The 15298-nt window shown below is 40.2% G+C and overlaps 1 protein-coding gene across 1 annotated transcript; it reads right to left on the bottom strand.

Moving 5' to 3' along the window:
* Window positions 1-1479: 1479 nt before the first annotated feature.
* LOC134534272 (uncharacterized) lies at window positions 1480-7207 on the bottom strand. Its single transcript, XM_063372573.1, has 2 exons — window positions 6975-7207; window positions 1480-3744 (listed from the first exon to the last, which is right to left on the bottom strand). Exons 1-2 carry the CDS (start codon window positions 7081-7083, stop codon window positions 2219-2221), a joined length of 1635 nt encoding a protein of 544 aa, XP_063228643.1. The 5' UTR covers window positions 7084-7207; the 3' UTR covers window positions 1480-2218.
* Window positions 7208-15298: the final 8091 nt, after the last annotated feature.

The raw sequence follows: 15298 nt of genomic DNA, 5'->3' as shown, positions 1-15298 counted from the left end.
CAAAACTGCTTTTATAAAAATAAAAACAAGAACATTTTAAAAAATTAAATACCTAGTATTATAAATGAAACCACAGAACTTTCTCTTTATGGTTTTATTTTTAGTTCAATTTCTTTTTGAAACAGAAGTTTCAGTTGTTTTTTATTTTTATACATGCTGTTTTGTAATAAATTAGTCTACAGCAGACACAATATAAAAAAAATTATTGGCGAGCATTTGTTGTTTAAAAGTGATTCAATTAAGAGATGCACAATAAAACAAACTTAAATTAATTTTTATGATGCATACACTTTTGGTACAAACCTTTGTTCAGAAATAACGACATTCCTTGAAGATAAAACATTAAAACAAAGAAAACTTTTTATGGCTCTAATTAATTTTGGGTTAAATGCTGCTTAAGTTCATGATACAACTTGCATTTCAGTGTTATTTCAGTTTTATCGCAATTAATCATATAATCTTGGTATTAGTAATCGGGAAACTTTTTTTTTTTTTTCAAGGCTGTACCACTTTGTTTCTTCAGGCAGCAAGACTGGCCAACAGGAATCCAGCCGTCGAAGCACAACTGGACGGTGGTGGGAAATTTGAATTGTAATAACAGCTGCACATTCAAAGATGCAGTGTAAAATTTCTCAGGTGGACAAGTTCCCTCCCAGAACATGAATTTCAAGTTATACATATTTTAAAAGAAATAGAGACTTCACCACACTGCTTTCTGACTGATGTTTGCTGCTCTGTAGCTTCGTCAATTGCTGGTGCGACATGCATCCCGCACCACACTAATGCAACTTTGGCAAGTTTTTCAATTCTTAGGAGAGTTGAATGCTGTTGATTGCAAAATGAACCATAATACACACCAAGAAATTTCAAGTACTCTATGGAAAATCATTTGAATTTTCAGAATTTTTACTCTTCCTACGGCCATGTGCTTACCCAAAGGCACGTTAAGTCACTTAGACTTTAATTTTATTTTGTCTCTGCAATTATTCATAAAGTTTAAATAACAAATGAAAAAAAACGAAGTCTATTGATTCTAGGTATCATCTTTGCAATGCAAAATGTATGTAATAAGCACAATTACATGGGCTAGTCAACAAAGTATAAGAAAAGAACCAAAATACATACTGGTATTCATTACACAACACTTTTTCAACTCATGATACAGCAATCAATCTTCTCAGCGAGATACAAATGACAGCAATACATTTTTGTATCTTGTCTCAGTGAACTAAAATGTAGCACAACCCTTAATCATATTTTGATAAGTAGGCCTACCTAATCTGTAGTTTTAAGGGAGATACTTTTATCTTCTGCTCACCCAGATTGTTAATAATGTCTAGTGCCGCAGTTTGAAGTGACAAGCTAAATACTTTGTCGATGGAGTGTGAACACAACACTAGGCTACTGTGATGCCAAAAAAAAAAGGGCTGTGATATAAGTTTAAAAAAAAAATGAAATAGAAATAATTAGAAAATTAAATATAGTTTACCAATAGCTAATTTTTATTTCATAAAATATTTTAACTTATGCAAAATATAATATTGTATATTACAGCCTTATTATTACATACCTAATACCTGCAACGTTGGTTAGTTATACACTAAGAATTAATAAAATATACCCTATCTTAATTGCAGTCTTTATAAGTGTAATATAACACACAGTCTCAAGTTTAAACACAATATGGTGCTAAATGAATAAAACAAAATTAAAATTTAAAAACAAACCTATCCAATTGCTAACCACTTGACTTCATCTACAGAACAGACACCCATTACATAGACTAATATTTCCATTAATTATTGTACATTTTCATAGTATTAATAAAATGTAAATATACCTTTTTACCTTCCTAAAAACTTTTTTTCCATGGAAAACAAAACAATACTCTATATTATGAATACATACTGCAATTAAAATTTTTATTTATTGTATAAAATAATGCAATTCAGTCTCTTACTTTCCTTGTTTGCCACTGAACATTTCACTGGTAACAATCACCTGAAAGTGTTCAAACCTTGTCTGTCGTAACAGAGTCTGACTGAATTTGCAACGCATCGTCAATAACAACTTCTAGAATGACTCGAAACCACCCGCGTGGCTGAACGAGGGACCATAACACTTCGCAGGTGCCCTTTTCAACAATCTGTCAAGTGCCAGTTTCTAATTGATTCACTGTAGATTCCAACAAGTGTCCAAGTCATGTTTACACATAGCCTTAGGAAAGTAAAACACGCAGTATGTAAAACAAGAGGAGATAAAATAAGTTAAAAATGCCACACATCCCAAAATACATAAATCTCGCAATGATAGGTACCATGAGACATACAATCAGGCCATCTAACCACGATTGTGACACACCAGTCGTGTCTGGCGCACACTGCAACTGGAAACTGAATGATGCACCAGCCGGCTGGAGTCTGGAGTCCGCGGTGCCGCAGCTATGCCCGTCGCCACGCGCCGCACGACTATCAGACGAGCCGTCCGCGAGTTGCACCGCTGGGCGGGGGGCTAGTGCTCCGTGCTGCCGCTCAGCGCTGGTACCTCGCACCGTGTTCGTTCGACTGCTCGCGTGTTCCAAACTACCTGCAGCACTTTCTTCCACGCCTCTCGTCTCCAGTTCAAAACACACCGTCCTGTCACCAGCATCTGCCGGGGTCCCCCGCCCAAGACATCTGCAAGCTTGCAGTCCATGCCGCTCAGTCCGTGAGCGCGTGCAGACGTTTCCCGCAGCCTCTGCTCCGCTGGACCGCGAGTCCTCAGTCTGCGTGCTTGCATTAACACACTTCACGGCAGCGACGACAAGGGACTCCACTTCCGGAGCATCCGTCTGAACAGCCTGGTCCACCTTCCGCAATTCAACCCGCACCGAGCGTTCTGTCCGGACGTCACTTCCCGGCCGGGCGGGGGTCGTACACCCGGCCTGGTTAGGAGACAAACATTCCTCCACGTCGTCAAGTGTGACAAAACAATTCACCCTCTCCACTGGAAACGTCCTGACCGCATCATTTTCTAGGTAGAAATTTAGAGCAAAAACATCCCCAGTAATTGTAGTCTGACTATCAGCATGATTTTCGTTACAGTTTTCAGTTCTTCCGTTGTCACTACTCCATTTGAGGATACTAGTCTGTTTCTCTTGACAGTGACTACTTGCTTCACGGTCTTGAGAGTCAACACTGCTGTCACTATGTCTCGAACCATCAGGCCAATTATCTTTCCTGTTTATCCCATTAACATCCTCAAAACTTACTTCCTGGCAATCTGATTTGCTGAGATTGTCACCATGATTAGGACAATCTGGCTGGTTTTCTTGGCAGTCTATCCCATTAACATTCCCAAAACTTACTTTGGGAACATCAGCTTCTGTTTCCTGGCAGTCTGTCGTGCTAACTGTGACAGAAATATCTTCTAGACAGTCTACCTGAATAGTTTGATTGATCAAACTGAAAATACCTACTTCAATGTCTTGACTACTTGTTCTTTTAACACTGTCACTACTGCATTTGGAATAGTCAGATATATTTTCTTTACTATCTGCCCCAATAACAAATTGGCTGCTGTAGTTTAAACTGTTTTCACTTTCATTACAGTCTACATTTATTTTATTGGAATCAACTTTTTTTTTACGTCTCTTTCTAACTATTTTTTTCATGGGACTTCCAGATGTATCATTTACAGCTGCTGTGTACATTAGTTGCGTTGCAGTGGAAGTACGATTATCCAAGCAGCCAAACTCATGTTTGCCTGTAAAAATTACAGCAGCTTAAGTCAAAAAACTGAAACTATGTTAAGATAACACCACCATTTAAATTTATTTTAAAAATTCATACAAAGTCCATTAGCAAGCACTAAAATTAGATAAATAAAATAAGTATGTACAGCACAAATTAAAACGTCGTATCAAAATTAATTCTACAAAAAATATTTTTGTGTACAATGTGTATGAAATGCAGCAAAACACCATCCACATAGCAAAAAAAAAAATGCTTGATTCAAGCTAACCTATCTGCATACATCAAGCCAGTTCAAGCATTCAAATAAGCATGCAGTAAACCATTTTTCAAAAACCTAAGTTTGAATAAAGCTTGATGCGTTCAGGTTTGCACAAAACAAGCCTAATTCATGAACTCAATGTACGGTAGGCAGTTTATCAGTTAATTTATGAATATTTATGAGTATTTAAAGAATTACTTGAATTGAACTGAATATCCTAAATTAATTTTTGGTCGTGTTCTTAAAAATAATCAGCCTATTTACTTTAAGCACTGGACAAAGTGCCACATGATTCACTGATGAGGAAGGTGGACCAGAGGGTAGAAGCGACAGGAGGTCAGGGCGAGGAAAGAAAGGTCCGAGACCGGGGCAGTAGCGACGTCAGGAAAGTTCACGATCACGACCAACAGCTTGGGCAGATGAAGTGGGAAGGGAGGCGCCTGCAAGGGGATCTGGACCGGCTGGAGCGAGGAAGGAGTATCGCTGGAAGGGGCAGGGGACGAGAGTGTCTTCGCTGAAGCATCAGGGATGAGCTGACGGGAGTTGGGAGCGTGGGGCACACGGCGCGGCAGTGGGACTGCTAGGGAGGGTCCCTCAGCGGGGTCGGGCTGACAGGTGAAGGAGAAGGAGAAGGAGTATTCCACACTGGTAACAGAATAATGCTGGAGTACGAGCCCCGTACCTCGAGACAGAGGTGCGAGAGTCAGAGAGCATGATGAGTGATGGGTACACAGGGCCAGAGGAAATGAAGACACACACCGTGATGGTGGGACATGCTACAAACAATTACTAAGATAAATATTCACTTACATTTAAAGCTCATTCATTAAAAGGTTTTTCCTGTAAATTTATCACAATAGCACTTTTAAGTATAATGATCCATCTCAAAATTTTTCAGGAAATATTTACTAAAAATTATCTAATAGCTGTATCACTCAATATTTTTAATTATCACCAATTGCAATGACCTGATACAGTTCAAAAATAACATTTAGTAAATATATGGTACAAACATTTTTGACTAAAAAAAAAAATGCAAGACAGCTATTGTGATAAGTTAACAGGAAAATCCAACAAATGTAAGTCGTGACAAAAAAATGAATTAGCCAACTCTAATGGTTTCATAATTTAATTATCATTGTTCTTTTTGTAATCACAGAACTACAATGCATCCCTAATTATGAATTACATCTGACAGTTATTCCGGTAATACCATACGCTAGAATCACAATAGCACAATGCATATGACGCTATACGACAGCACGATACAGAATTATTGTGAATGTGCATTGCTCACCCGTGTGATAAGCCATCAATGCTTGGTCAGATTTTTCTTTTTTAGAATTGTTTGTGAGAAACATCTTTAATTAAAAACTAGAATTCCTTTGGCAAAATCACACTGCAGAGATTTTCACAAAAAAGTATTTTGTAAATAAAAACTTTAAAAAAATATGCAAATAGTAATAGTATTACCAACGCACTAGTTTAACCATCTTTCGAAAACAAAATTTTGAAGTTCATTTTTAATGCGATGGAAATAGAAAATATTACTAATCGTAAAGTCTGTTGCATAAAAAATTAATGATGCGCTGACATTATGGCTGTGTCAATGTGACTGTTAGAAAAAATATTCCCGTCCAGTGTATCGTGCCCTTCACACCATTGTAGTTTTAGCGTTAGAATAGTAGCTTCCAGGAAATAAATCAAATAATAACTAACATGAAAGGTTGGTAAGGTTAGATCAACTATATTAATAATACGTAAAATCTTAGAATTTAAATATTTTTACACTTATTTTAACGCAAAAATATAAAATATCTATTTTGTGTATTATTACCGTAGCTGACCTAACATAACCATTTTTTTCACTTTAGTTATTTTTTGCATTTCCCAGAAGTCGTTACTTCCAAGTATTACCTACCATGATTCCTCAAAGCAAACATGTGCACATATGCCCTTTCCCTCGCTGTTTGAGCAAGCGATAACCGAGGAATGCGAAACATGCCAACTCTTCCCAGCTATCTGCTAGATCATATTTGCCACTGACAAATTCAGACCAATTGAGATATAATTTAATGAATGTTGATAGTATTTTCTGATTGGAATCAAAAGAAATAAATGAAATAAATTTTATCAGCATCTAGAATTAATAGTGATTTTACCAAAAGGATCACTTAAGTATTACCAGTGTTTTTTTTTTTTTTTACCTGTGAAGGATTATTATTTGGGCAGATTGTTTATGATCTCTCATTACAATTGCAGTTTTGTAAATTCTGTATGAATAATATGTAATTTTTACTGACATTCAAAATGGAACATGAAGTTTATGTAACAAGTACCAACTACTAGACATTTTTATTGATTAAATTGAAAATAATAAAACAGTGTTAAATTTTTGTTGTGTTTAGAAAAATAAGAGTTATTTTATAATTTTGATGATTGCGAAAGTTGTTGTTGTGGATAATGTTACACTACATAATGAATTTCAAAGCAATTATGTAACTTTGCATGATACATATTTTTTTACCATATTTAAAGCATTCATGGTGACTTACGTATTTTTTCTAAACAAACAAAGTTTGTGCTAGCCATGCTTACAGTTTATACTTTTTCTGAAATAGTTTTTTTTTTGTGCGATTATTATGTAGTCAAATCTATTTATGTTTTTAACAAATACTATAAATTCTTCCGAAAAGACTAGATGTTGCAGGTTTAAGTGATCGTAACTAAAATGAAGGGTGAATTAGGTTATGTTGGGACATTTAAATTACTGTAAAATTTATCAATTAAATACACTGTCCAAAATGGAGTTTTGTTACACCGATTAGATTATGAAAACGATAAGAAGTGCTTTGAAGTTCAGGAAAATTACAAAATTTACATACTTAAAATCAAGTCAATAATGTAAAATAAAGAAAAATAATTAAAATTTGATGAAAAATGTGAAAACATATTACCAAATATCGTACAATTACTCTTACCTGAATTGACTTCTGTGTTTGAGATCTCTACAATCGGGGTATTCGTAGTCTTCGAAGATATAAGCTGAGGTTTTAAATGACACTGATAATCGTCCGAATCTGAATCCATCGTCTACTTTAATATTTATTTTCCATTCACGCGGTTCTTCCCAGTGTCAATACCACAGTTTACAAACAGCCGAAAAATACGGGCAAACTATGATGCAAACAGAAATGTGCAGTTGAAAAGGGTTGCCAATATTACCGTAACTAAGCAAAGTGCACCTGCCTTCGAATTTGTGTTAGTATTAAGGTGAGTTAAGTTCAGAATTCCAAGACATAGAAATAAGAGTCTAGGTTGTGAATATGCTACACCTGTAGTATTTTTGCGAATCATATTCCTAGTGCACAATCGGACACGGCCAGTCCCTTAATTTTTAGCAACCGATTTTGGTGTACCTACTTTCTGTTTCCGTTCTGTTACCGAAATTATGTGCATGCACAGAGCTCACGTTTTCGTTGATTTCGTCCAAATGGCTGAATCGCATCTGGCACCATTAACTCGTATTATAGTAATTTTTATGATCATCGGGGGACGTACCAAGCGTTTTAGTCTCCCAGATTAATTTTTATATTGGCGAACCTATTCTGGAATACATTTTGTACACTTTAATGGTCATAAAAACAAATCATCGCAACTTCAAAAGTACTTGATAAAATAAAAATTACACAATTTAAATCAAGCGATAGTGCTGCCATCTTTAAAATATTTGGGATAACAAGTGTATCGATGGTTGCCAAACGGCTTGTCATGTCCACCATTTTGGCCTCGGCTGGTATGATAGCACAAGCCCCAAGTGCGCCACCCCTCCTACACACTCTATGGGCAGGACATTTAGTTCGCCACCCGCCCCTAGATGGCAGACAAAGGGGAATGTAAAGTAAGGTGACTTTGTCTACCTGCCCCGTCTAACTCAGGGCAAATATGTAAATATATGGTGTTGTGACAAGAAACTGTTAATGATACAAGTGAATGTAAAGAGTTTTGTAAGTCGAATATGTATGCACAGGAAGGGTACAGATGTGCCCTCCCTACTGAATATGTACATATTTTGTATATTTACCCTGGCTGAGCTAAGCCAGGCAGAAAGCTCTTCCCAGTATTTCTGGGCCAATAAAAGTGACTGAATACTTGAGCAGTATTGTTTTAGGCAGCGACCTCTCTGGAGGACCGCTCCTCCTCCTTCCTTCCTTCTCTGGTAGGCAGCGACCTCTCTGCAGGACCGCTCCTCCTCCTTCCCTCCTCCTCTGGTAGGCAGTGACCTCTCTGGGGGACCGCTCCTACCACTCCCTGCTCTCGGGCAGCGACCCCTGCTCGGGGACCGCTCTCGCTCCTCCCTGTGCCCCTCTCAGAAGCCCAGGACAAGTCAATTTGGCACCCAACGTGGTGCCAGTCAGCTTGGATAACCTGAGGACCACGCCCTGCCTCTACGAGAGCTATCAGCACAGCCGGAGCCACATCCACTTCCAGGAGTGCAGAAAACACCTGGTGGCGCCCAACCCAACTGAAGGATGTCTTCTGGAACCTGTGCCGCACCTCGCTGCAGTGCACCGGATGGACCCAGCATTCCCTGTGTATGCTGCAATGCCCAGTTTCACCTACAATGCCTTGGTATCGTGGAACAAGTCAGTGAACAGGCATATATCCACATATGCCAGCCCTGCAGACAACTTCTGGTAGAGAAGAAGCCAACAGTTTCAGCTCCCCGGCGCTGCTTCGCGCCAAACTGCCCGGAGACAGCCCTAGTCCTCGTCACCTGCCAGGCCTGCCATCGCGACTACCATCTCGCCTGTCTAGGCTGGGAAGATACACCACTGGACCTTGCTGGGATGTCGTTTACCTGCGCCCAGTGTAGAGTGAATCCCACTTTACCTTCAAGTACAGGATCTGCAAGTGTACCTCGGCCCTTTAGAGGGCAGGATCATGAGGACCCTGTGCAATCTGTCCTCCAATGGGAGCAAGCCCTACGGGCACATGCAATCCACCCCACCGAATGGGTGGACCAGATAGGTCCATTACTACTTGGGGAAGCCTCTAGATGGTGGAATAACCATGAAGGGCTGTATGACACCTGGGAAGAGTTCACAGGGGGCTTCCTGAACCATTTTGGAAACCAATCAAGACTGGCAAAGCTTACTGCCCAATTATATGGTACCAAACAAAAGGAAGGAGAGGATGTCGAAAGTTTCTTACTACAGAAAAGGAAACTTTATAAGAGGCTACACCCAGGGAGAGACCCAAATGAATTTCTTCCTACCTTGTTGGAGCTGGTGCGGCCCAACCTACGGCCATTTCTACGGCATCCGCCTCCCGAGAATTTATCCGAACTTATGGTTCGAGCCACTGCCGTGCAGCGAGATTGTCTCGAAACTAGGGGCACTGTAACAAGTAAACCTTGTTCACCACCAACCCTGGTACAAGAATATGCTACCCCCAACAAAAGGTTGCCGAAGTGTTGGCACTGCCCTGAACAACACTTTCACCAAGACTGCCCAGTGCTCCGCTGCAAACAGTCTGAAAGGAACAGCCTCAACACAGTAGACCCCTGGAGGGAAAGAGTGGTGCCAACGAGCCCTACCCCTACACCGAAGGTAGAAGACCTCAACTCCCAAGCTCGGCTCGAAGGTAGACCGACCCCGAGCCTTATGTGCGTACAGCACCACCCACAACAAGAACTGCCAAGAGTCAAGGTGCAACTGGACTCACAGCCCATTCAGGCTCTTATCGACTCAGCCGCCACCACTAATTATGTGCGCGAGAGTGTTGTGCAGATAATAGGGACCCCTATTAATTCCCAACCCCAAATGGCACAGCTTGCCACCCAGGGATCCACCATGACCTTACTGGGCAATGCTGTGGTACAATGCTGCATAGCCGATGTGGAGATGGAGATCCCATGTCTAGTCGCAAAGGACCTTCGAGAAGAACTTGTGCTGGGCCAAGATTGGCTCACGCAGCAGCAGGCGATATTGGACTTTGAAGATCAAACTATACACTTTGGACGAACGTCCCGCCGGACTCTTGACTGGGGCACCAAAGGAATGGGTGACCTGAATGTCCCTAATCAAAGTGGGGTTAACCCTAATCCTGGAATCTGCACTGAACAACACAGAGACCAACCTATGGTTGTGTTGACGCAAGGGGACCAGAGACCTCAAGAAATTCCTTCCCTTCGCTCTGCCACAACCAAGCTAAGCCAAAATAACTCGGGCAGTGGTTTTCAGTGGTGCCAGAAAGGAGGAACCCCAAAGGGGAAATCGACCATGCAGTCATGGAGACAGCCGCTGAGCGGCACCCTCTCAAAGGCAAGATGCCACTGGAAGAAAGAGCCTTTTCCAGACCGAGGAATATGGTTTCCCCAGAACAGGATTCACCTGCAGCCATGGAGACGGAAAACAGATCTGTCCAAAAACCCCGAACCCCAGGAACCTACTAGCCCCTCTCCACCAGGACAACTACCTCCAGGACCCTACGACCATGGGAACGGCTGGGCAGCCCAGCCCGCTACCGACTAACCTCCGCGAAGTGTAGTGGCCAGTGTAGAGGAGCCAGCCCTGGGACTGAAGCCCAGCGTGCTGACTCCTGGCATGTGCAACGATCCCAGCCAAGGCCACAGAGGGAGGGGGGCGAATTGTCATGTCCACCATTTTGGCCTCGGCTGGTATGATAGCACAAGCCCCAAGTGCGCCACCCCTCCTACACACTCTATGGGCAGGACATTTAGTTCGCCACCCGCCCCTAGATGGCAGACAAAGGGGAATGTAAAGTAAGGTGACTTTGTCTACCTGCCCCGTCTAACTCAGGGCAAATATGTAAATATATGGTGTTGTGACAAGAAACTGTTAATGATACAAGTGAATGTAAAGAGTTTTGTAAGTCGAATATGTATGCACAGGAAGGGTACAGATGTGCCCTCCCTACTGAATATGTACATATTTTGTATATTTACCCTGGCTGAGCTAAGCCAGGCAGAAAGCTCTTCCCAGTATTTCTGGACCAATAAAAGTGACTGAATACTTGAGCAGTATTGTTTTAGGCAGCGACCTCTCTGGAGGACCGCTCCTCCTCCTTCCTTCCTTCTCTGGTAGGCAGCGACCTCTCTGCAGGACCGCTCCTCCTCCTTCCCTCCTCCTCTGGTAGGCAGCGACCTCTCTGGGGGACCGCTCCTACCACTCCCTGCTCTTGGGCAGCGACCCCTGCTCGGGGACCGCTCTCGCTCCTCCCTGTGCCCCTCTCAGAAGCCCGGGACAAGTCAGGCTGCTAGAATGCTTAGAAATCAGTTTCTAGCCTCGTGTAGGGCACAGTTTATTAAAATGGTTTCCTTTTCGTTATGTAACAGGGATTTATTTTGGACATGTTCTGGATTATGGTTCTGCGAGTTAGGTTCCAGTTGTATTCCAATAAGGTAGTCCTTATTCGCCACCTTACCTGAAAGTCCTGGAATACCACCCTTAAAGAGTGAAAATTAAGAATGTAAAACAAAATTACAAAGAATGGCCTAGCTACTGAACGTCTGGTGTAAAGAGACATGACGATTACTGCTGTTACTGGTATGTCCGGACGGAGGGTCCCTGAAGCAGATGTGCCACATGGGTGCTATTCTTAGCGCACCATGAAAGTTATTGTGCGAATTAAAAGTCTTTAAAGTTAAATTTGCAAATTTTGCCCATAGACAGCTCTGTGCTAGCTAACCTTGAATGCCTCGCAGTAGAGTCTGTATTACATGAGGCCCGGGCCACACATCGTGACCAGACTGCGAAATAATTATGCAAAATGCGAAACATCCTCTGGTGACGAATAGATAAATAAGTTACATGGATGGTGTGCTAAAGACAGGCGAATTGGTATCAGCTGCGGAGCTGATGAAAATATTAAAATAAATTAAACTATTGTAGCTACCTTAGTGAAGCCAGATATAGTGAGGTCTCTGCAGTGCGCGAATATGTATGGCCCCACCGTAGGGTGATGACATACTGGACTAGTCCCTATTGGCCACTGGGCTGCTAGGGTTCGTTTTTGCACACTAAGTGTGGAGAGAACAGTAGTCTAGCTAGGCCATGTTTGAAAATGTAGTAGCACATTGAACAATGTTTATTTGTTTATTGATAGAAATTTAAATATTGAATATTTTATAATAAGTATGTTTTATTTACATATAAATAAAAGAACACATAACCCTGATCGATAGCCTTGTGGGGCGACTATCGGACCACTGGTGGCGGCGCTCGTTCGTGGTGTCACACTTGCTCTGCATTGCACTCGTTCTGGACTTCTGGTTGTGCACTCCTCCTACACACGCCTCAGGAGAAATGGCAATGTGCCAGCCTGTTGAAGCACCGACTGCTGTCGTCAGGGTGATGTATTTAATTTTTAACAATTAATGCTGCGAAAATATTTTTATTTCTATTAGTTTTAAGAATAGATACCAATATGCAAGGTAGACTCGTGTTAGCACAGCACGCTGTGAATCCAGACTTCTTCACTCACTCGGTGGGCTCATGGTGTGCATGCTGGGGGAACACACTCTCATCACTATGCCTCCTCCAGACAAACCAGCGAACTGCGAGCTGCCCCAAGCCGCCATCTTGTCTGTGGAGGGCGAACACGCTGTCTGCTGGTGTCCAGAGTGCGCAGGTCACTACTGCTAGCACAGCTGGAGCAGGGAGGAGGCCTCACACAGTGTGAGTTATAGAATACATTGCATGAGCATTCTATGTTAACACCAGCTTTAATGTGTACATATATATTTCACCCAGTAATTATTTTTAAAAACTATATCAAAGAAAATAAATTTACTTATCCTTCACTAAAATAGCCACCTCTTGCTGAACACTCAAAATATAAATCTGAATATATCCTAGAAAATCCCATTGCTCCAACTACTCCTTTATCACTATCTGGAAGGTCTTCGAAAATGTATGTTTACAATAGGTACATATAAATAATCTTGAAAATATTTTTTAATCAAAGATAAAAAAAATGTACTTAAGTAAGTATTCTTCTCGAACTCTTCACTACAACGGCAGCCAATTGCAATCATTAAACTTGTTCATAAAATATCGTCCTCTTACAGTGTGTGCTCCTGTCAAAGTTAGTTATCTTTATTATATTTTGTTTCAGTATTGAATGAGAGTTTGATAAAATCGCTTTATATTAAGCATAATGACTAATTCTGCCCAAAGTTTATATGCAAGTTTTAATGTATATATTAAGAAGATGGTGGAATTTAAACACCAATTTCTGAGATTGGTTGGCTGGGTTCACAATTAAAAAAAATAAGCGAGTGCATAACAAGCCATGCACACGACCTGTGCACACGACCTGTGCGAACTGCGAAATCGGTTCACAATTGAATTCTTACTGTTAATTTCAGCCAATGAAATTTCGCGAACTATGCGACATCTGTTCAGTGTTAGTAAATAAACATATTAACTTTCAAAATAACGATAATACTTTTATTATCTCGACATTTTCTTACCACAATATGATTAATAAATATAAACATATTTCTAGTCCCGCCAAAAAAAGCACCCTGCTCTTCTCTCATTGGCTGTTGTGCCATGCGTACGCGACCGAAATAAAATATATTCATTTCGCTCCTGTGCGCACGACCTGGCTCCCATGCACACGACCAACTTTCTGCTATTGTGAATCGTTAGGTTAGGAAACATGGCGTTCATATCCTATGCACACGACCTACTGTTACTGTTTCTGTTATTTTTTCAATTGTGAACCCAGTCTAATAACTACCACGATGTTCCTGGAAGAAGGTGCAATAATATATTTTATATCTTTGAATAAAAAACTGAGTTCTGTCAAAACAGTGTAAGTACTTTCAGGTATAAAATTATATAGTAAAACAACGAAATCCAAAAACCACTCAGTTGTTAACTGATGTATTTAAATACAAAAGGGTTAAATATCTAGCAAATGTTCATCGTAGGTCATAGAACAATAATAACACAAGATATTTCGCACCCTTCATGCTTATAAAGAGCAGTGCAATAGTGTTCTGCTTGTAGACTTCAGTAGCAATGCACAGGCGCATCATCTAGTTGTATATAAAAACCAAAGTTTTGTAGCAGCTTATGTAGTATACGATTACAATGAATGCGTATTTGAAGCTAGTCTAAGGTTTCGAAGAATTGGTTTTACCCTTTCAGCCAAACTTTGTCAATTCCTAAGATATTCAAAAATTTTAATATTTTTTTTTCTGTAACTAAATTATTTTTGGGATATTTTTTTGTGAAATTAATTTAAACTACAGTTAAAACATTAATGTATAATTATTTTATAATAATAAATGAAAGTAAAATAAAATTTATTTATTTCATAACAGTAAAGTATGTTTTGCACCAGAATGTAGGTACCTACACATAAACTCTCACATTCAAGGTTTGATAAACCCCATGCATATTGAGATATAACTTGCCCACTTCAATGGACGAATGGACAGAAAGGTTTAGAATACCTATATTTTTAGTTTATTACGGTAGAATATAAATTAGTGTTTTTCTTTTATATTACCGTCTATATCTTGCTAAGTGTTTATAGTGGTAACGAGCTCTTCTATACGCATAGACCCGTCAGGACCCGAAGCCCAGGAATATTTTGACCATTCGGTTTAGGATCCAAAATCATGGTCGCGTGACTTGACTTAACTACATCCATCCTCTTCCGGTAGAACACAACAGTTATTTTCCGGATGTGTGTTCATTAGTGTGCTGATTTATGATAATATGAACTTGGCCTAATTGCTTTGTTGAGCGCAGATCGTGTCTGGAGGCTATTGTTACAACGCACAAACAAATCAAGGCGTGTATGAAGCTACACACACGCACAAACGCGCACCACAATAAATCTCTTCTCTGGGAAATAAAAAAAAAAAGTGGCAAGAGAGAAGATATTCAAGTTTGTGTGGGTATGCGACGCGAAAATATTTGCAAAAAAAAAAAAGAGGGGAAACCAGCCACAAAAATCAGACGTCCGTCAGATCTTGAAAATTTGGCGCCTTAAGGAGTTTTTAATTAAATCTTTAAGTTTCCAATTTATCTTACGAATGAATTTTTACAACATTTTCACATTGGACGTTCTTGACTGTTCTGAATCAGATGGAACATTTACAGAAAACGGTTTCAATGTCCTGATGTATTTAAATAATAGAAGTATGTATAAGCAAAATCATCAGACAGTTCTTGGTCTTCTTGTCAGATATTAGAGCGACATTTGATGTTACAATTCTAACTGAAAACTGACCAAGCGGGCTGAGTTAGCTGTACCTACT

The sequence above is a fragment of the Bacillus rossius genome, chromosome 7, assembly GCF_032445375.1.
Source record: "Bacillus rossius redtenbacheri isolate Brsri chromosome 7, Brsri_v3, whole genome shotgun sequence".
NCBI lineage: Eukaryota > Metazoa > Arthropoda > Insecta > Phasmatodea > Bacillidae > Bacillus > Bacillus rossius.
Note: the sequence above shows the minus strand (reverse complement) of the source record. Positions and strands in the feature narration are given on the sequence as shown.

Bases quoted from the DNA above. Each gene is read 5' to 3' on its own strand.
- LOC134534272 (XM_063372573.1), bottom strand. From the start codon at position 7,083: ATGGATTCAGATTCGGACGATTATCAGTGTCATTTAAAACCTCAGCTT. The intron at 3,745-6,974 runs GTAAGAGTAATT...TAATTTTTACAG, and splicing joins AAACACAGAAGTCAATTCAG to GCAAACATGAGTTTGGCTGC.